We start from the raw sequence: 22,485 nt of genomic DNA on the forward strand, positions 1-22,485 counted from the left end.
CAATTCCTAAAACAACGTGTAGCACAACGGCAGACAACAGTGTTTGTTCTAGGACAGAACTTAACTGTCCCTTTTTCCAAGTTCTCTTGTCTAGTCCTGCCTACTTTTCAGTGTGACTTTCACCATCACTTTGATCACTTTCCCCAGGTATCCTGGTAGGATTTTATATTAAGTGTTTAAGTTAGGGTTTTTGTTTGGTTTGTTTTTTGCATGCTCCTCATTAAAATTCCTGAAACTTTCTTTACTATAGGTCTGATATGTTGGTTTTTTCTTATAGAAAAGCTGTCATTTAAAAAAAAAAAACTGACCACATTACTTACTACTTTTATTTCTAATAGTTTTCAGGTGATTGAATATTATAATGGTTATTCTTTCCGATTTTAGAAATATCTAATCTTCAGTGTTTCACTCTTATGTATAATTTAAACTATAGATTAGAAATAGAACATTATGTTAGGAGGAATATTCATGAAGCCCATTTATTAGGGTCCGATGTTAAATTTTTTTCAAATGCTTTTTCATTGTAAAGCTTTTTCTCCTTTGACATGTTGATATTCACCAGTTATACTGGTAGAATCTAACACTGAGCCATTCATTAAAAATGCTGCTGTATTCTGTTGACTAACCCTGTATTTAGGATTTTGTACTTCTATGAGAGGTAAATTTAGTTTTAAGTAGCAGGTTCGGATAGTGTTGGAGAATGAACTGGAAAACTCTATTGTATTTTATTTGATTTAGAGTAGTTTATGTATCCTGAGAATGAATGATCTGTTTATTGAAGTTGATGCTATTAATTTTTATCCAGATACACGTGACTCTTTTCCTGAAGGTAGTTCTTTCACCATTTCTCCATTTCCTCATGTGTTCTTGATCTGTCCAGGGCTCTGTTTCTTGAGTAAATCTTGGTAATTTTCCTTTTCCTGAAAATTCACCATACCGTCCTCCTTATATTTAAAATGTTTTTAGCATGTAGTTGCACTTAATGGTCTCAGTGTTAAATATATCATCTATTATTACATATCCTTTGTGTGTCTTTTCTCTTTTTCCTGATTAGTTAGGATTTGCCCCATTCTGCCTCTATCCTCTGACCACCAAGGAATAAAAATCTATCATTTATTTTCTCATTTGTTTCAGCATTCTGATTCCTTTCTTCTACTTCCCTTATTTATCCCCCTACTGTTTGAGTTGAATGATTGGTCCGTTTGGTTTTCTTCCTACCAATTCTAAAAGAAATCATTTAATGGTTAAATTTAATTTAACCATTTAAATCATTCTCTATTTCTTTGGCTACATCCCATACGTTAAGAATGTTGTGTTTTTCAAAATATTTGGTGGCTGCAAATTTGATTGCTTGTTTGATTCAAGGATTATTTAGAGTGGTGTTAAATTTCCAGATGGTTGGGTATATTTTGTTTTTTGTTTAGCTTTTGGTTTATAACTTATATTTTCTATTACATATAGTCAGTGTATGTAGTCTGCTTTTGGGAATTTATTAAGGATTCTTTTTAGCCAACCAAGCAAACAAATTTTGAAATATTTCTTTAGGATGAATATGTCATTTGGTACATTTGCAATACAACTTAACTGGTAAGATTCTCTACATCTTATTTCTGAAGGAGTGAGAAATGTAAAATAAATTCTTATGCTGCTATTACATACTTTTCCTTAAATGTCTAATTCTTTTGCTTTATATATTCAGTGCTATATTTAGCACATACAGCTTCATAACTACTTAATCTTTGTTCCATTTATTCAACTTTTTAAAACATTTTGAATTCCACTGGTTCCAATATTACCATAATCGGTCTTCTTGTCAGTTTATTTTATATTCTGCTTGCCATTTTTTTTAATGCTATCTTGCTTTGTTTTTTAGTCTTTTGCTAAAACTGATGTTCTTTTTCTCTTTTTTTTTTAAAAACTTGTATTTTGAGGCCTCCTATTAATTTGTAATGTATACAGATTGTTTTCTATTCAGCTTTAATTATTGAAAGACATAAACCTATTTCTTGAATGAATAACTTCAGGAATATAATAGTTGCTGTAGAATGTCACCTATATAAGATAAAAATTGTACACTTTCAGTTTATTCCAGCCTTCTACTTCTTTCCCTCTTTTGGCAGTAAAGTTCATGATTTTAGACCCATTTAAAAAACAAGGATGTTTTAGTTCTGTTATGTAAGTATTATAATCATTTCCAAAATGTAATGCTACAAGCATGCTTGGGGCAGAATGTTAGACACATTCATTTTTAAATCAAGAATGCACAAAGATGCCCATAATTAGTTACTGTAGGGTGTTCAACATTTTGTGGTAGGTCTTTGTTACACAGTTAAGAAAGATTGGGGAGGGAGGGAGGAAGAGAAAAATAGCTTTGGAAAGGAAGAAAAAATTCTAAATGGCAGACTTACGAGTAAATGTTGAACACCCAAGAGAATCTACAGAAAAATTAGCGTTAGTACAAGATTTGAGCAAGTTGTTAAAAACATTTATACAGAAGAACAAAGGGCCAAGAATATGATAATTTTGAAAAACAAGAATTTGGACTCACTGTACCAGACACTACGATTCCTGGGACAACCGGTAATACGCAAGTAAAAACATGAGTCAAGAAGAGGTAACTGTTGCAGATACGCATTTTCATGGGTCTGAATGACAAAAATTAAAAATGCCGAGGCAGGGAAATGCACTTTGACCTAGCAGTTCGACTTCCGGGAATTTGTTACCCAGAGAGAGCTCATGCAGATGGAGGTATCGTTATTTACTAAGTCGTCAGTGTAATTTTCATCTCATGCTTTCACTTTCCGACGGTTCCCGTTGCCTCCTTAAGACCACAGAGCTTCGCTGCTCCGGTCACTCCTCCCTGCTGCACTCATTTACTGGCCTGAGTCCTCTTCCCCCTTCCCCTCCCCGGCATACCCCGCCCCTGCCGCCCCATTCTTTGAAGATTCTCCTTCCGGGCTCACTGTCACTCTCCTGTTTCTGTCTTGATTTCAACATCCATGTGGATGATCCTTCTTTGTTTCTGGACCACTTCTCCAATGATCTTACCCCCCACCTCAGCTCAGCTGCTCAGGCCTTTGTTACACCCTTGACTTCATGGGCACCAGTAACATAATCCCCCCAACAAAACCCAATTCAGGCATACCACTTAGGCTCATTTTTGAAACTTCCCTGGCAGGTTTGCAGCCCACACTCCCTCTAGTCCTCTGACTCCAACTACCTTTCTCATTCAAAGCACTCCCTCATTCTCTTACACACATCTTCAACTAGCTTGTCACCCTCTTGCTTTCCTGCACCTATTTGAAAAAAAGCCAAAACTCTGTTCAGATCCAGACTCCCCAAACCAATGTTGAAATCCAGTCTCTGTCTGCATCCATGCAGCTGAACATCGCTGGAGAAAAGCGCTCAACCATGCCCACCAGCTTCACTTTAGTTCGTTGTCACTCATCTCCTGTGGGCCCTTCAGGCTACCCAACACTGACAAGGCCATATTCCATCAGTTCTAACACACACACACGTCTTCACACTCGGTGTCTCTGAAATGAGGATGTGTGTCACGTATGCCACTGTGCCATGTCATACGGGAACTGGCAGGGGGTTCCCTTTTCTCAGTGTTACCTAAATAATGGTGTGTTTTACAACCAATGGCATCTTTGAGTTGATAGTTCCCTAGTCTTTTTCATTCTCTCATTTCTCCACATGATCATTTAATACTTTTTTCTCCTCTACTCAAACCTCCAGCACTTCCTTCCTGTGTTAGTTTGCTAGAGCCGCCCAGGCAGCCTTCTCGCTGCGTCCTCACTGGTCTTTCCTCCTTGTGAGCACATGTCTTGTGTCTGTTTATCCAAATTTCCTCTTCTTTTAAGGAAATCAGTCATACTGGATTAGGGCCCTCACTAAGGGCCTAATTTTGACTTAATTACCTCTTTAGAGACTTTATCTCCAGATTTAGGTACATTCCGAGGTACTGGAGGCTAGGACTTCAACATACAGATTTTGAGGAGACAAAATTCAGCTCATAGCACCCCCTCATCCTCACTCCCGTTGGTGGCTTTCTCCCCTAGTTTCAGATACAGAAATGAATGAGAGAAATTCCAAAGTTCCTATTGCATCACCCACCTCCTGCCTTTCACTAACTCTCTCCATTACATTAACTCCTCTCCTGTTAGTATGGATAAACTATCTATACTCCTAGAAAATCCCTTCTTGCCAAACAAAGAACATCCTTCCAGCTCACCTCTCTCCCTGGCATTACCAATTTTTTTCCATAGAAGCTCCAAGGGGGCCAGAGTTTTGTTGTTTTGTTTTGTTTTGTTTTGTTCTTTACTCCCAACCTCGAGAACCATGTCTGGCGCATCATACAAGCTCAATATTTAATGAACAAATACTGATATTATATACCTTATATAATACATATATCCCTTTATATGTAACATAAAGGAATGCACTAGAAGGGGAAACCCTTCACTGGAAGAATGATAAGAGTATATCAACTAAGAGAATAAAATGGAATAAAGTCAATCAATCCAAGAAAGGCAGAAGGCTTTACAAGAACAGGAAGTGGGTTGCTAAGGAGAGGCAGACACGAAGGAAAAGGCCTGCTCAGTGATCGCCCTTCCATGATTGTTATCTGGTCACATAACAATGACAGGAGATTCAGAGGGGAGAACCATGGCTGATCAAAAACTCGCTTTACTGCCGAGACAGGGAGACTTTGTTCACTATTCTTCTCAAATAGGATACGTCATGTGTCTATGGTGACCACCGTATGCTTTCATTTCTGTCCCCTCCTAATGGAAGTTTCTTTTGTTTTCTCTCACTGTCTTCCCTTCCTTCTTTCTCTTTCTTCCTTCCTGCTCCTCGTCCTTCCAATCACAATTACCCTGTTTTCTTTCTACCACTGCATATTAAGTATGGTAGAATTGATTGTGTGTGATTTAGCTACAGTTTGCCATTAGGAGTTGTGTTATATCTAGACCTGAAAAGAGAAACAGAAATCACCCAGACCTTTTTTGAACTTAAATATGAATAATGAGACTTTGAGTTTTCTCTATAAGGAGATGTTCTGTCATATATATATATATGGTAGGTAGTTACATTTTATGAGGTTTGAGTATTTTTAAAAAGTGTATCTATGCTAAATCAATGTGGAATCCTGGACTGGATTCTTGGACAGAAAAAAAAAAAAAGATCATTGATGGAAGTCTGATGAAATCTAAAGCCTATAGTTTAGTTTTAGTTTAGTATTCTGTTTTGAAAATGCACTGTGGTTATGCAAGATGTTAATACCAGAGAAAGCTGTGTGAAGCCTATGTGGGAACTCTCTGTACTATCTTTACAACTTTTCTGTAAGTCTAACATTCAAAATACAAAGTAAAAACAAAACCATCAACAAAAAACAGTTATGTATAGAAAGAGCCTATATATGGAACTTGGGCTGCCGGGAGGTGAAATGTGCTTTCGTCCTTAGCATCTATTCCCCCTTTGTCAACAACATTCTGCTTTCTATTGGGGAGCCACGCATACCTCTAACTGCAGTCCTTGTGGTCCAGAGGGCCACTCCTAACTTTATCTCTGGCACCCTGGATGGCAAGTGCCCCAGGTTGACCCACTGCTCAACACCACATTCTCTTGATCACAGTTACAGATTCAGGGATGGACGTATGACTCAATCAGTGCAAGCGAGACTCAATTCCAAGACTCTTGGGAAACTGTTAAAAAGCTAGACTCTCTCCTTTCCACTAGAGTTGCTAAGAGACATTGTATCAGCCTTACTGTCATCATGAGGCAAGAACTTGCTGGAAAATGGGACCAAGACAGGAAAGAGCAGAACAAACGAGAGAGCAAATCCAAGAACTGAAACCATTATCTAAGCTCTTATGTCCAGTCAGGATCTGGACTTTGTCAACAGAGTATGTTCTTTGCATAAGTCAATTTAAAGTGGATTTTCTGAACCTTGCAACTTGAAGGAATCCAGTTAGTACAAAACTCTTTTAACTGTAGTGGGGTAATGCAAAACTGTTCATCTAGTATGGTACATTAAAAAAAAAAAAGATTTGTTTATGCATATAAAACCTTTGGAAAGATTTAATCTGTTAACTGGATTGGGATTATAAGCGATTTTCACATTCCACTTTACATTTCTGAATTGTTTGAATTTTTCATTAGGAACCAACATTATTTCCATCATTGGAAGTATCAACAGACCTGCTACCTTAAGATGTGTCTGTGAAAAACAAAACAAAACCAAAACAAGTTGAAACCTTAGTGATTTTAATTTGCCTTGCTTAGTTAGACGATTTAGTCAATTCAAGTTATAGACTGAGACCCCAAAGGTTTTTTTTTTTTTTAACGAATGCCATATAGCTGAAAGTGATAAGCACTTTGCTCGTGACCGTGTACAGAGTTTTTCATGAACAATAGGCATGAAAATGTGGAGCTTTTGAGATAAAACTAGCAATATATAAACTTTTATTTTGTTAACGTTTTCTCCCTAGAGCTTTGAATTTTGGTCCAATTCATTTCCTAGAGTTATGAATTTAACATGATTACAGCATAGTGCCAAAGTTTGGGGTGAAATCTATCATTGCTTTAAATCCAAGATTAATAATACGACAGTACTCTGTGACAGGAACCTCATCTCAAATTCTATAGGTGAGTGTAGTGATGTTAATTATCTTAAAGAAAAAATCATCACACTCATTCCCAATACACTTCGCTGACTTTCAAAATTGGTCTTAACATGTAGAATGTCAGCCAATAATGAGAATCCCTTATATGTATATATTACAGGAATACTTAGGAAAGTTACTCAGTTGATTTCAATCTCAACTTAAAAAGTAACTTTTTCCGCCATGGAGATCCCTGGCCCAACAAATTTATAAAAAGCACTTACTAAGGGACAACATGTGTACATTTTTCTGTTAATCACTCAGAACAAAGGTCTTAAACTGGTGACCCAAGATTGGGATTCAGCTTATAGGTGGTTTTATGTGACACAGTGTTTAAACATTAAAAAAAGTTAGTTTACTGTAGTAATCTGTAACGAAAAAGATTATGAAAATGAATATATGTATGTATATGTATAACTGAAACAGTATGCTGTATACCAGAAATTGACACATTGTAAACTGACTATACTTCAATAAAAAAATTTAGTTTCAAACTGAGAGGATTTGTGTAAAAAAAGTCCACATTTCTGTGAGTTGTTTAAAAAATGGGAAGATCTGGCAACACTATACTTCCGCATCGGGCATTAAGTTGGTACAAACTTACGAAGTGTCTAATTTCTTCCCATGAGAGCTAGGAAAAAAGATGGCAAGAGAAGCGTTTCCTCCTTTTGCCCCCGCGGTCCTTTCTCTTGTAGCTGATTGTTGAAGATGCTTCAGTAACATATAGTTCACTGAACCACCGGAGGCATTAGGGATTCTGACTTTCAAAGGATTAATAACAGTTTTAAAGACCAAAGGGAAAGATAATATGCAGTATGTATTTCAATGTTGCTTTTGCGTCATCAAATTACAGACCTAATATACTTAAGGGCCATTTAATAAAATCAAAACAAAACCAATGAAAAGCATGCTGATACTTTCTTATGGTGAAAGCTAACCCTAATTATAAAGTAAATAAAAGGAAATGAAATTTGAATGTTGGAGTCATAAAACCCAACCAAATATATTTAATCTCAGATAATGTGCTCACCTTAAACCTAAAGAAAAATAAAACCCTGACAGTTTCCTTTGAACTCCTATTAATGTAGCCTCATAAGCATTGGGTTTGATGAGATTTCTTTCTTTATTATTTAATTTATTTTTATTTCTTTATTTCTTAACTATCAAAAAGTTAGTGACCTCTCAGGATTGGGGCAATCTATTTGGCCCAGACATTCATCGATATTTTATGCTGATGGAATGAAAGTTGGCCTAAAACTTAACAATTTCAGCCTCACAGGACTTCGCTGTGTTTTTCTCTTCCCATTCCTCATTCTTCATTCCAAAAACAAACTAAGAGCGATTTCCAGGTAACAACTGAACTTTTACTTTTAACATCTCTGTGGATTCAAGGCTTAAAACAAAATTCACTGCAACTATTAAGTAAGAAGGGTTTAATACAGACATTTAGTTTCTTATAAAACCACCAGAAAGCCTGAATGAGCAGGATCTATGCTGGGTCTCCTGGAATGCTCTCTGAAAATACAGAGGTGGACCCCTGGGGAGGTTCCTGCATCTGAGGCCAGGCTAAAACGGAAGACACCACCGCCAGCAACAGCATCTAGACAACAGGAAGACAACGGAAGCTGCAGCCAGGAACTAGGGAATTAAATCAAGATGCCAAAGACACCTAGGAAGCTCGCAAATGAACACTGGAATCTCAGGAAAACCATAATCTTCCTAACTACTGGTGACAGCCTGAAGCCACATTGAAGATGGCTTCTGACTCACTTCTGCTTCCCAAATCTTAAGCAAGTACATCTAACTGGCAAAACCAAATTTATATGCAGAACTCTGTGGGTGGGAGGGAGTCAGGACATTAAAAAGAGTATTTTTCTCTAACCTTTTCAAATAAAAGAAGGTGAAACAAAAGTTGAGGGCCAATTTAAGTATTTACTATATACATAGTTTTTAATATAACTTGTGTTGAATAATTTTTATAAATGTATATTTTAAAGTATACAGAATTAAAGTATTATTGTGAGAGTTCAATTCCTGGCATTGGCACATATGAATATTTAACAGAGATCATACATGAGGTAATAGCAAGACTGAGAGAAAAACAAAAAAAGAATTACACTTTCCCTCACACAGAGATAAGCTGTAGGATTAATATCTTCAACCTTCTTATGCCTGGAGCCGTCCATTTCCAGCTCCACTGTCATTACCTTAAGGCAACGCATGACCATCTCTGACGCTATTTCTGTGTTTTACTAAACGGTTAACGCTCTAATCTGTTTTCCGCACAGAAGCCAGAGTAAACCAAATTTTAAAAAATCAATAGACTTTATTTTTCTGAGCAGGTTAGGTTTACAGAAAAACGAGCAGGAGATACAGAGGTCCGCCACACCTTCTCATCCTCCTCCCACCCCTCGTTTCCCCTAGTATTGACACCTTGCGTGAGTGTGGCACATTTGTTACCACTGATGAACCATTATTGATACATTATTAAATAAAGTCACAGCAGAACTGACACTTTGTGTTGTACATTCTACGGGTTTGGGCAAATGTCTAATGACACGTACCTGCCATTACAGCACCAAAACGGAACAGTTTCACTGCCCTAAAAGTCCCCTGTGCTCTACCTGTTCATCCCTCCCTCCACTTATCCACACCTCCCAACTCCTGGCAATCTGATCTTTCTATTGCTTTCATAGTTTTGCCTTTTCCAGACTGTCAAATGCTGGAATTATACAGCCTTTTCAGATTGGCTTCTTCCATGCAGTGTTATGGTTTTATGGGTCCTCCGTGACTTTTTATCACTTGATAACTCATTTCTTTTTTTGCCGAATGGCATTCCATTGTACGGATGTACCAGTTTATCTATTTACCTATTGAAGGACTTGTTGGCAGCTTCCAAGGTTTGCAATTATGAATAAAGCTGTTATAAACATTTGCGAGCTGTTTTTTAGGTAGACAAAAAGTTTTTGACTCATTTGGGTAAATGTCAAGGAACGAGACTGCTGGATTATTTGGTAAAAGTATGTTTAGTTTTCTAAGAAACTGCCAAACTATCTTCCAGAATGGCTGTACTATCTTGCATTTTCACTAGCATTGAGAGTTCCTGTTGCTCCACATCCCTGCTGTCATTTGTTATCAGTATTTTAAATTTTTGCCACTGGATTTTATCATTATAACAGTATCTCACTGTTTTGCAAGTATTTCCTTCCCATCTGTGGCTTGTCTTTTCATTCTCCTAACAGTGTCTTTTGCATAGCAGAAGTTTTCAATCTTAATGAAGTCCAACTTATTTTTTCTTTTATGGATCACACTTTTAGTGATATATCTGAAAAATTCATCAACAAACTGAAGGTCACCTAGATTTGCTATGTATCTTCTTTATAGGTTTGTGTTTTATGATTCATTTTGAGTTAATTTTGTGAAAGGTGTAAGGTCTGTGTCCAGATACACTTTTTCTTCTTCTTTTTTTTTGCATGTGGGTTTCCAGTTGTTCCGGCACCATTTGTTGAAAAGGCTATCCTTTCTCCATTCTATTGCTTTGGTCAGAGATCAGTTGACTACATTTGTGTGGGTCTGTTTCTGGTTTCTGTATTCCATTCCACTGACCTCGTTGTCCAGTCTTTCACCAACACCACAAGGTCTTAGTTACTGTAGCTTTACAGTCTTGATGTCTGGTAGTGTTGGTCATGCCACTATGTTCTTCTCTAAATGGTGTTGGCTATTTTGGGTCTTTTGCTTTTACAACTGAACTTTAGAATAAATTTGTTAATAGTCATAAAATAATGTCCTTTGGGAAGTTACTGGGAATGTGCTGAATCTCTAAATCAAGTAGTTAAGAACTGGTATCTTGACAACATTGAGTCTTCCTATCCATGTGTATGGAATATCTTCATTTAATTTTTTAAAAAATTTCTTTCACTGGCTTTGTAGTTGTCCTTATATAGGTCTTGCGCATATTTTGTTAGATTTATACCTAAGATTCGTGGGTTTTGCTAATGTTAAGTTGTATAGGGTTATTACATTTCAAATTCAAATTGTTCATTAGTGGTATATAAGAAAGCAAATGACTTTTTACATTAACTTCGTATGCTGAAGTCTTGCTGTAATTGCTTATTGGTTCCAGGATATTCTTGGTGTGATCTTCTAGGTAGACAATCATGTCGTGTGCAAACAGAGTTTTATGTCTTCCTTCCTAATCTACATACCTTTTACTTCCTTTTCTTGCATTAGCTAGTACTTCCAGTACAATACTGAAGAGCTGTGGGAAGTGGTGACACCTTCGCCTTGTTCCCGATCTTGACGGAAAAGCATTTAGTTTCTCACCATTTAGTACATTAGCTGTAGGTCTCTCAGATGTTCTTTATCTAGTTAAGGAAGGTCCCGTCTATTCCCAGTTTGCTGAGTTTTGATCACGAATGGGCACTGGATTTTGTCAAATGCCTTTTCTGCATGCATTGGTTAAGATTATGATTTTCTTCTTTGGTCTGTTGATGTGGTGGATTCCATTACTTGATTTCTGAATGCTGACCCAGCCTTGTGTACCTGGAATCCCACTTGTTCATGGTGCATAATTCTTTTAATACGTTGTTGGATTTCATTTGGTAATATTTTGAGGATTTTTTGCATCTATGTTCATTAGAGATATTGGTGTATAGTTTTCCTTTCTTGTAATGTCTTTGGTTTTGGTTTTAAAGTGATTATGGTAATACAGAATGAGGTAGGAGATTAGAGTAAAATTTTTTATTATTAAATATTTCAAAGATATGAGAAAAATAAAACAAATGTATGTGTACCCCAAAGCCAGCCTTAATAAATCTTAATATTTTCCAAACTTAGATAGCTTGAAACACACACATACCCACCCATCCAAGCAAATTCATTTGAAGCCTGTATCCCACCATCGTCATCCCCAAATAATTACTATTATGGATATAGCATTTGTTACTTTCATTCATGTTTTCATACTATAATTTTACAGTTATACACCTGTAAATAATACGAAGTATTGTTTTGCAGGTTTTTACATTTTATGAAAAGAATATCACATAAGTTTTTTTGGGGCTTTGTTCAAAATTATTTTGGATTTATTCATATTGTATTATGTAGCTCTCATTAATTCAACTGCTGAATTCTGCTTCACTGTGCAAATAGAATTATTTATCCTTTCTCCTATTGATGGTCATTTATATTATTGCCACTCGATTACTGCAAAGCACATTCTTGAATATGTCTCTGCATACATTTAAGTGCAAGTATTTCTCTAGGCTATATACTGTAGAAGAAGATAATTCATGTTTTGTTTTAATTCTCTATTTTATTTGCAAGAATATTTTCTGCAAGGAGGAGGGCTTTCAGATGTTTTTATTCAGTGAGAGGATTAACAGTATTTTTATGCTGAGGTAATTATAAGAGAAACGAGGTTATGGCCAGCAGGTTATTTATACAAAGTTTGTAAACAAATTGAACCTACTATCACAACTCTAAATAAATAAATTTTATGCAAAAATATTTTTGAAAGTTTCCTTTCTATTATCTCATGTTGACAGGTAACAATAATTAGAGGACAATATTAAATATAAATGGAAGATTGCTATAAGAATGTGTCTTTGTTCTTCTGAGTAAACACTTGAGTATATTTAACCTGGATTTTACGGTAACTACAATGTAATATTTCCCTGATTTTTAAAAAGATCTTTCTAAACATATTTGCATTCCTCAAAGTATTTCTGAGAATCTTAGAAAGCTTTTTCATTACATCCTATTCTGACTTATGGCTAATAGTTTCAGCTACAACTTCAGACAAGTCTGAATTGCACTAATTGAGGCTTATAATGATTTTACTTCACAATACCTAGATGTGGATTTGCTGGGTTTCAGGGTATTAAGCATCTCAGCTTTACTATGTTGCCAAATGCTCTCCAAAGTGGATCACTGGTTTGTACCTGATGAGCAGTTGCATAGGATGCTCCATATCTTCATCAACACTTTGTGTTGTCAGACTTAAAATTTTGTCTGATGAGTGTGATGTTAAGTTATTATGACCTAAATTCATATTTTTATGATTGTTAGGGATTCATATGCTTATTGCCCACGTAAGTTTTCTATAACTTGTCTTTCTCAGCCCATTGGGCTGCTTGCCTTTCTAATTGATTCATAGAAATTCTTTACATTTTCTAGATAGAAATAATTCGTTAGTTTGGATGTTGTAAATATCCGATCCTTTAACTTTGTTTATGGTACATTTGCTTAAATTTTAATAGTCAAATATGTCAACCTTTTGTGTGCTTTTTGAGTCTTCTATAAGAAATCCTTCCATACTACAAGTTCATAAAAAATGTTGCTTACATTTTCTTTTAAACTTCTCTTAGATTGTACTTTTCACATTTGGGTTTTTATTCTGCTTGGAATTTTGGGTTTGAACGGTATGAGGTAGGAACCCACTTTAATTTTTTTCCATAAACAGTCGACCTATCACCACTTGCTACCTGTCCTTTCCCCACTGGTTTGTGACGCTATCTTAACTGTATAGCAGGTTTTATCTCTGTGTGAATTTGTTTCTGAGGACTCTATTTTTGTTTCATTAGTCTGTTTACTCTTAGTCATTAGTTTTACAAGTTTCTTTATCTGGTAAAGCGAGCCTGCTTACACTTTTCTTCTGCAACATTTTTATGACTAATCTTTATCTTTTCCTTTTCCATAAAAATACCAGAATCATTTTGAAGGGTCCACAAAAATTGAGATTTGATTGGAGGTGAATTTATAGATTAACTTAGGGAGAAGAGACACATGTACACATTATACCTTTCCATCCATGAATAATATCTATTTCTCTATTTAGTGAAGCTTTTAAAAAAGTTCTTAAAAAATTCTTTGTAAAAAGAAAAAAAGAAAAAAAAAGAAAAAAAAGAGAAAAAAAATGCTTTGTAATTTCCCGCATTGTCTCCCCCAGCCCCCTCACCCTCAAAATTTATTGTAGCTTGCTATGGTGGGTGGGGCATTTTATTGCAATCTTTCACTGATCTATAGGAATGCTGTAGTTGTATATTGTTCTTGGATCCAGAATAACAGTTCAAAAAAATGTGCCTTCCTTGGAGTTGTACATAGATAATATTATCTTGTTAGGAAATAAGATTAGTTTCATTTCTTTCATTTAACTTTCATAATGCAGATCTCTTCCTTTCCCACTTTTGGACGACTTCTGCATATTTAATTTTAAACAATGCTTTTTCTTCATCTACTGAGTTGCAAGTATACATCTTTTCCTTTAACCAATTAGTAAGAGGTACCATAGAAACAGACTTCCACATGCTTGCCATCACTGCAATCCTGAGACAAACCCGATCAGTACTTTTTTGGTTGGTCTGTGAGCAACTGCTGTATTATCATGTCTTGTTTAGGATTTTTAGCAACTACGTTCGTAAGTGAAATAATCTATAATTTCCATTTATACTGTCATTGGCCAGGCTTGAGATCAAATTAATATCACAGTTGTAAGATGTGTTGGATACTTTTTTTTTTAAAAACTACTAGTTTTTATCATACAGGAATTATGTATTCCATGAAGGCTTGGTAAGTCTGGTATCACTTGTGGGGAGACTTATGATTATCAGCTCAGTATCTTTAATGGTTATTGGTTTATTCTGACTTTTTATTCTCTTTTGAGTCAATACTGATAATGTATTTTTCTAAAATGTAACTCTTTTCTTCTATGCTTTCAAATACTTTGTCATAAAGTTGGTCATCCTGTGTTTGGGTCACTTTCAAAGCCTTTTGTTGGTACTACTATGATTTCTTCATTTTGGTCATCATTATACAAGAAAAACTTAGTCATCATTTGTCATCTGGGTCCAAGGGATCCTTTTAATTTTTAAAAACACTTACAGTTGTTCAGCAAAAATGTAGAGAATAGAGATAGTTAGAAACAACTTTATTATACATTTTAGTTAAAACTGTAAACACAGGAAACCCCAATTTTTATTCAGTTTTTTGTGGTTTTGAAGGTATTTAATATGCAAGATGGTAGCATCCCTCTAACATAAATAGGTGCTCATCACCTGTCATGATCCTGGACTATATTCACTTTATGAATTTTGACTCCAGAGTTCAAATACATCTCTAATGGGCTCTAGTTTATTATTGCTTCTTGTTTTTTTTTTTTTTTTTTTGCACTTGCATCTTCAAAATGCAATACATTTAAGAATTTTGATGTCATATTTTTGAAGAAAGGATGGTCATCTTTTGCTTTGTAACGGCAAAGCACTTTCATCTTCAGATTTATAACACCAATTAGAATGGTAAATCCAACTGATTTTTCTTTTACATCATCTATTTCCCTTCAATAAATTCTGAATATACACTGTCTTTAGTATTTGTCTATTTACAATTCTGATTGGCAAACATGAAGGATGTACTGTGTGATGAAGTCTTTCCTTTTGGATGATTGACTGAGAATATCATACTTCTTTTGTTCTTAGAAATATATTGTTCACTCACTGATTCTTGAGTTTGAGAAAATTTTTCTAAAAATATTGTCACTTGAAAATTTATAATCTGAGAGTTTTCTTATAAGAGTCCAGATTGTTGATTTCTTTAATAACCATGAGACATGTTAATTTTCTTTTCTTCGCCATTATGGATGAAAAAAGAAACATGCCAATTCCTAACTGTGCCCAAATGAAAGCTTAAAAACTGTTTACACAGATTGTGTCTCTAGATTTCTTTTATACTTTCTTGAAAGATGATGCAGGATTTAGGGCAATGCAGTAAGAAACCAGAATGATGATGCAAGCGATGATTTATTCCACTGTGAATTTCAATCTTTTTATTGCTGTTTATTTTACTCGTGTCTTTTCTAAACAGCAAATGATTGATTCCATCCATCTAATCAATCTGCTTTTGAAAAGATTTTACTTTTTAAAGATTCACTGTCATTACTGAAATATTTGGATTTACTACTGTCATTTTTTTTTTTAACTTCTTTTCCTCCTTTTCTGACTTCTCTTGGATTTATAGTTTATTATATTCCTCTTTCTCCCTCCTCTGATGGTTTCAGAGCTTTAGAAATATTGGTCATATATTCTCTAAAGTAATCTTGAAAAGTGATGTACCCTTTTATACATTTTTAAGTCAACATAAAAACACTTTAATAGTAAGTTTCAAAAATCGCAAAGGAAGTAATTTCTGTAACACTGATGTTTTAAGCTAAATTCATTGCATTATTAGGTATCCGACTAAATCTAAATATCACAGCAAACTGCTACCTAAAAACAATCCTTAATATAAGGAAATTTTATACTATTGTATTCCCAACTCATTTCCATTTCACTTCACATAATTTTTATCTCATTATAATAGAGTGTAATGCTTGAAAGTCCTTTACTGCTATCCTGTCATACATGTTTCTCAAAAACGTATGGCAGATAAATTTACTGAAATTAAAAAATACTTTTGGAAATTAAAAAAAAAAACCCTGTTTTTAATGACTATAAACTTCCAAGTGTTGAAGACTGCTATCTGGATTATCATGACTATTTAAATGATAAAAACATAAATACTGCTAATTACTAGTGTGAGACATTAATTTTATTACTCTGTAGACATAAATGCTAAGAAAACTCATTTACGCATTTAAGTAAAACAGGGTAGAATTTTGTTATAGTAATGCCACTTAATTCTTGAACACCTTTTAAGTTATATGCCAAAATAATAAACTGGTCTATTATCAAATTATTTTTAATAATACTTAATTGACAATGTAAGCTTTCTTCAATTTTGTTGAAAGCAAAGAATTGAAAAAAAAATCACCCTCTTTGAAGACCTTATCTTTCAGCCATTTTCTTTCTCAATTCCTTGGAAAATTAACCAAAAAGACTTTACTAAGACTAATCTATTTCACTGAGAGTAATCTTGCTTCTTCTAGAGCCTAAAATCAAGACAAAACTGACTAAAAGCACCCCCATGAAATTGGAAACTGCACGTATTTCTTGAAGATAATTATACATAGATTAGAAGTTTTATTTTCTTTGAAAAATGATTATGCTTTTTACAGAATTAGAACACAATATAAATATCTGAGAAAGAAGAATTAAAGCTGGTTTTCTGGAGTTAAATGCACTCTCCCAGACTACGTTTTATGGACATTTACACCTGTACCTACACGTAAATATATGTTCTGCTTTTAAGAGTATTGTTTATGGTTTTCATCAAACGAAGATGCATATTTGAATATTTCTGAAATTGGGATGCATCTTATAAGCGATGGCATATTATAGTTCAATTGGCAGTGTTTTTACTAAGTGGTATATAATGGATTACATATAATCATATAATAATAGTAGACTAGATGAAAAATTAGGTCAGACTATGGAAATCAAGAGCAAAAAAGATGTTGGGTCACTTAAACTCAGGCTTATACCAGGTATACTGATGATTATCCTGTGTTTTATTACGGTAAAATCCACAATATATTTCTGTTGATTTATACCTAAAAACATAGTAGGAATGAAAAAAAGCAGAGAAATGGCTCAGATAATAAGCATGAGAATTGGACAAGGTAAAAAATTAATATGAATTTCCAGAATCTAATAATGAACTGGCAAAGGATAATAAAAATGTTTTTCCTAAGAACCTTAAAAATGCTCTAGAAAATATAAATACTATGAACTTACCTCTGAAACATGATCTTTTAACTTGAAGATGTAATGTTAATAGGTCAGAAAGAAACACGGAACTTTTAACTTCTTCCTCCTTGAAATCATGCAAATTATGCTACTGAGACAGGTTTGAGACATAGTCATCAGGCTCTTTATCATAATTGAAAATAGAGAAGAGACAGTTTGTCTGACAGCAGCTTCACCAAAACCCATCATGCTTTTATACCAATCCTGAATATTCTAAGATAGATGAAGCAAGCATCTTTATCATTTGTTGCCTAAAAATAAGGTGCTTTTCCCCTTATGTTATGTTCATGCTCTTTGCTTTACTGTCACATGAGTCACCCACAGGAAAAATGGGTTTTTTAAGTAGTCAGGAGCCAAAAAAGGCAAGGTCATTAAACCAAAACTGTCATCACTCTATCTCCCTATTTGACAACACATCTGAGTTCTGATCATCTCCACATGGGCCAGCCTGGACCATTTCTAAGACCACACTCATAATGAAAATACATTAACTTCTACCATAATTCCTTGGGCAGTCAGAAAGGTCTGCCTGGGTTCAAAGGGTAGGGACATAACCCTGTATCTTGATGAAGTAGAGGCAAAGTTCTGGAAGAGTATAAGGGATCTGAAATACTGCTTGCTGTCATTTTTGAAAAATGAACCTGCCATAGGTTTCTTTCATCAAGTGTGAGAAGGGTAATCAGGAAAAGGCAGAAGGGGGAATAAAGAACTGGCACAATCCATTGATCATGGAAGTGTTCGTTAGGCAGATCAGTTTCAACAACGAGTACATACAGGATTTGAGGATCTGGATCTGGATCTCCTTAAAGCTATCTTTGCCTTTATAGTTAAATATTCCCAGAAGTATACACACCATTGTCTAAAGACCCAGCTATAGACTATACTTCCACTCTTCAGTTATATGAATATTTAAGATGCATACTTAACTATGAACTTCCCTAACAAAGTTATTTAGCATTTCTATGGAGGTAAAAATGTATATTCTGGGAACACTTAAAAAAATCATTTTTCATTTAAAAGAATGATCAATTCCTTTCACTCAGCTAAACTAAAATAGGCTAGTAATATAAACAAACCAAAATCAATGTTGAAAGAACTTTGATAACTATATACACTACCAACCAGAGCAATACAGAAATGTACCTTTCCTGAGGACAAAAAATGTTTCTCTTATGAAAATCTGAAAAGGTCAGACTTCTGGAAGGAGATGTTCGTAACTCGGCAGAAAGAAATTTTACATTTACTCGTTTAACATTACACTCAAAAAGTAGTAAAATAAAATGCATACAAACCATTAGAAGTTATAATTTGAATATCTTTCAAATATGAATGTTTGCATAAAATCCTTCTTGATTTCCTTTTATCTTTGCCAATAATCCAGTGATCTCTAATAGCTTAAAAAATGTTTCCAAATGCCATTTCCTAAAGATACTATTTCTTACCTATGAAGCTCAATAAAAGGTATACAAATGTATTCTACTTGCTCTAATTTTCATCATACATTATGACCTCTAATCATCTAGAAAGACAAGATGTTAGAAAATAGGGACATTCTCTTCAAAACATTGGGGGGAAAATTGATACCTTTATATATAGAAGATAAAGGCGGAACAATATAGTAGTTATAATCAGAATGTCTACATTCATTCACCAAATATTTATTAAGCACCTACTATTTTCAGGCATCATTTTAAGAGCTGAGGATACAGGGGTGAGAAAGTAATAGCTACCATTTATTGAGTGCTTACTATGTGCCAGGCTCTGGCCTAAGTTTTCACACAGGTAAACCCATTTAATCCTCAAACACGACACCTCTATGACATGGGTACTATTAACTTCATTTTACATATGATAAAATTGAGGCACAGAGAAGTTAAATAACTCACCTAGCTAGTAACTGGTAGTAGTCCTGGGTCTCATGGAGCTCTTATAAAATCTAAAATTCTTCCCTTCTCATTTTCTTTTTTGTCTCTGTGAAAGATCTAACATACAAATAAAACTGGTTATGGCTCAAATAGGTGGTGTGACCGTTTCACTTTTACAGGTTTCTTTCTGGGAATGTTCAAACAAAACTTTAACCAGCTATACTTCCATCATATATTGTGACCCCAAAATATCTCAAACAGCCTGCTCGTTATGTAAGACTTGATTTTGTTTAAATAGTAGGGGGAAAAAAAACCACTTCTTTATATTTTTCTCCCCATTACTGTATGTATAGATACTTAGCATTCCTTCCTTTGGAAAACCTTTCTTTAATCCAGGTAGGCCTAGTGGGGCTGAAGATCATGGACCCTGCCTCATTTTAGGGGTGGGTCCATGTTCAAGCTAATGAGGCCTCACTGGCTTGATCATAGTTATCGGATCAGGACTACTGAAATATGATCTAAGCATGGCCAATCTGTCTTCACTGGGATTGACAGAGTTAGGAAATGTTCTCTTCACAATGGAAGTCATTTGAGACTCCTGATAGCCATCTTCCTGGGCCTCAAGAGAAAATGACTTCACAGTACTGAGATGTGGAGTAGAGAAATTCAGAGGCAGAATATTTTGACCTAGTTATGAAAGAAATAGGTCTACCTTTGCCCTTTCCAGTTAAATGAGTATAAAGGGTATAAGTACTTTTTAATTTAAGCTGAAGTGGGTTCCTGTAACTTTCAATCAAGTTTTAAATGCATTTTTACAAAAGCATTACATAAAGTATGCACGCAGAACAATGGTTATAATATGAATAGGAATCTCCTTTATTCTCTTCCTTTACCCCCTCTCTAACAAATGTAGAACTGTCTACAGCACAACGGATAGTCTATTTCACTTCAAAAGTAGTATGTAAAATATATACTTATGAATTCTAAGTGATTACAAAGCATTACTTTAGTAATTCTTCGTTAGCATATGACAAAATCACAATATAGCTAGAAAAACAATGTTTTATTTTAAAATACTGGAAAAACATTAAAAGACAAATGTCCATTATATAACCAAGACTGTTAAGTATTTGGAAACTGTCAATCTTCTAAAATGTGGTAGGCACTTCCAGAGAGCTAAATATTGCAAATTATCCTACCAAATGTCTTCTCTAATACCAAAAATACTTGATATGATGAAAGACACAACTAATTATCCAAAGTCACCATGTTAGGGTTCAACTTAATTACAAGCAAAAGTTTTGTCCAAGATGTTCCTGACACATGAAGCTTCCAGTTGAATTTCAGAAATGTTAACAAAAGTATCTTCCTTTTTTGCCTGTGAATGTTTGAGTATTGCTGTATTGTTGGCTTATATCCACTACAGATACTGGTTCTAGGCCAGCCCAAGGGTCTTCAAGCATTGAAGGCTTGAAATAACTTTCCAAATCATTAGACATTCTCTTTTCTCTACCACGCCCTGATCCAAATGGTGTAGATGTCCTTGGAGAACCCTTTAGAAAAAAAATCATCAGTTAAAAAGACATTTAGTTAAGTAGTACTTTTTCTTTAGAGGCTAGTGGGGAACACATTGCTAACTAAAAGTTGTGTCTTGAACCCAAATAAGTTCAACAGCAAAGTCCACGCTTCCTTTGGGCTAGTGTTTTTAAAAGCATTTGAACCCATTTGATATACTGATTTATTAATAATTCTATACCCACTGTCACCTCAAATACTTTAGGGCTTCTAATGTAATAACTCTGCAGAACTATAAATTGGTGATGAAATAATCAATTAATTGTATTATAGTTATCCTTCAATATTTCCCTATTTTTTTCTGGAGGCAAAGTAAAAAAATTTTTTTTTACCCTACAGCTTCAAAATTGTTAGAACCTTCCAATCTCATCAGCTCCTGCCTCAAAGGGGTGGGCTTGATTTAGCATAAGGAAAGCTGGACAACTGCCAAGCACATTTAAGTTGTAAACCACAGAAATCCTAGACCCATCAGAAATACTCTACCGTCTCCTGTATTCACTCTCACCAAGAGGAATTTCCTATCACCGATTTTCCCTTGAGAGACTAGGAGCAGAAGCCAGTGTAGTTGGAAAACAACCCACCCCATCCCTCCTCCCTCCCGCCAAAATGAAAGTAAAGAAAAAGAAAAAGAAAAGAAAAAAAAAAGGTGTCAGCAGTAGGAAGATGGCACTAGCCTATAACCCTAGAGATGAGCTCTATGATGGAGATTCATTCTTTTCCCTTTGGAGACCAGGAGACTCAAGAATCATTTACTGAGACGAAATAGCCAGGTCCCTGACGAAGGAGAGGAGATTCGGGAAATTTGCATGAGTGGCAGTGTACTGGTTAAAAGCAAGAGGATTCTGGAAACAAAGTACGACCCTGCCACTTTTTAGAGTATTCTAAAGAAAGTTACTCAACTTCTCTGGGCCTCAGTTTATTCATCTGCAAAAACGGGACTAACAGTAGCATCTCACCTCATAGAGGATTCAGAATAATCCACGTAAAGGGATTATTAGTACCATGCCTGCCATACAGTAAGAGCTCGGCAAACGCTGACTATTATTACCTGGGGGTGGGTCTGCTGCTGCCCTGGGGAGTAGCCGAATTGCTGCTGGGACCCCGCGGGGGACCTGGAGTAGTTGCCAGGGTAGCCGCCAGGGGATGGGGACCCGAACCGGCCCCCGGGGAAGCTGCCGCCGTGTCGCGGAGAGTGGCTGCTCCCGTAGGGCCTAGACCGGGGCCCGTATGGCGGCGTGTGATGTGGACTCCCGTACCCGTCCCGCGGAGATGGCGGCCGTGGTCCGCCTCCGCTCGGGGTTCCTCGGAAGCTGCTCCCGCTACCCCAACCTCCTACTCCCGGGCCGGGGTAAGGAGGAGTCGGGGGTCGAAAATTCTGTCGGTGCATCTCAAGAGACGAAGACGACAACCTCTCCGGCGCGTTCTCCCGCCGGAACTGTCCCGACCAACTCTTCTCATATCCTTGGTGGTCCTTCATCAAAACAGTCCTCCGGCCGCCAGCACTACAGAGCACATTGGTTCCGGCGTCACAAAGGTTCCGCTGGAGCAGCGGGATAAGTGGGTTATCGAATTGGGTACAGATTAAGCTGATTTACGTGAAAGAAGGAGGAAGAAAAAGGATTAAAAAAAGGCCGAATACCATGCCCCAGAAATGGCCTTTGGAGTCTCGCAGTCTTCGGCTGGGACCGACTGACC

The 22,485-nt window shown here is 35.7% G+C and overlaps 1 protein-coding gene across 1 annotated transcript; it reads right to left on the bottom strand.

The window, feature by feature from the left end:
* Positions 1-11,400: 11,400 nt before the first annotated feature.
* MPLKIP (M-phase specific PLK1 interacting protein) lies at positions 11,401-22,482 on the bottom strand. The gene is made up of 2 exons (XM_006185291.3): positions 21,839-22,482; positions 11,401-20,768 (listed from the first exon to the last, which is right to left on the bottom strand). The coding sequence occupies exons 1-2, from the start codon at positions 22,265-22,267 to the stop codon at positions 20,568-20,570; spliced, it is 630 nt and encodes a 209-aa protein (XP_006185353.2). The 5' UTR covers positions 22,268-22,482; the 3' UTR covers positions 11,401-20,567.
* Positions 22,483-22,485: the final 3 nt, after the last annotated feature.

Source organism: Camelus ferus, chromosome 7 (genome assembly GCF_009834535.1).
Source record: "Camelus ferus isolate YT-003-E chromosome 7, BCGSAC_Cfer_1.0, whole genome shotgun sequence".
Lineage (NCBI taxonomy): Eukaryota > Metazoa > Chordata > Mammalia > Artiodactyla > Camelidae > Camelus > Camelus ferus.

Excerpts from the sequence above, each read along its gene's own strand:
- MPLKIP (XM_006185291.3), bottom strand. The coding sequence starts at position 22,267 with ATGAAGGACCACCAAGGATATGAGAAGAGTTGGTCGGGACAGTTCCGG. Across the intron at positions 20,769-21,838 it reads AGCAGCAGACCCACCCCCAG|GGTTCTCCAAGGACATCTAC; the intron begins GTAATAATAGTC and ends TTTTTTCTAAAG.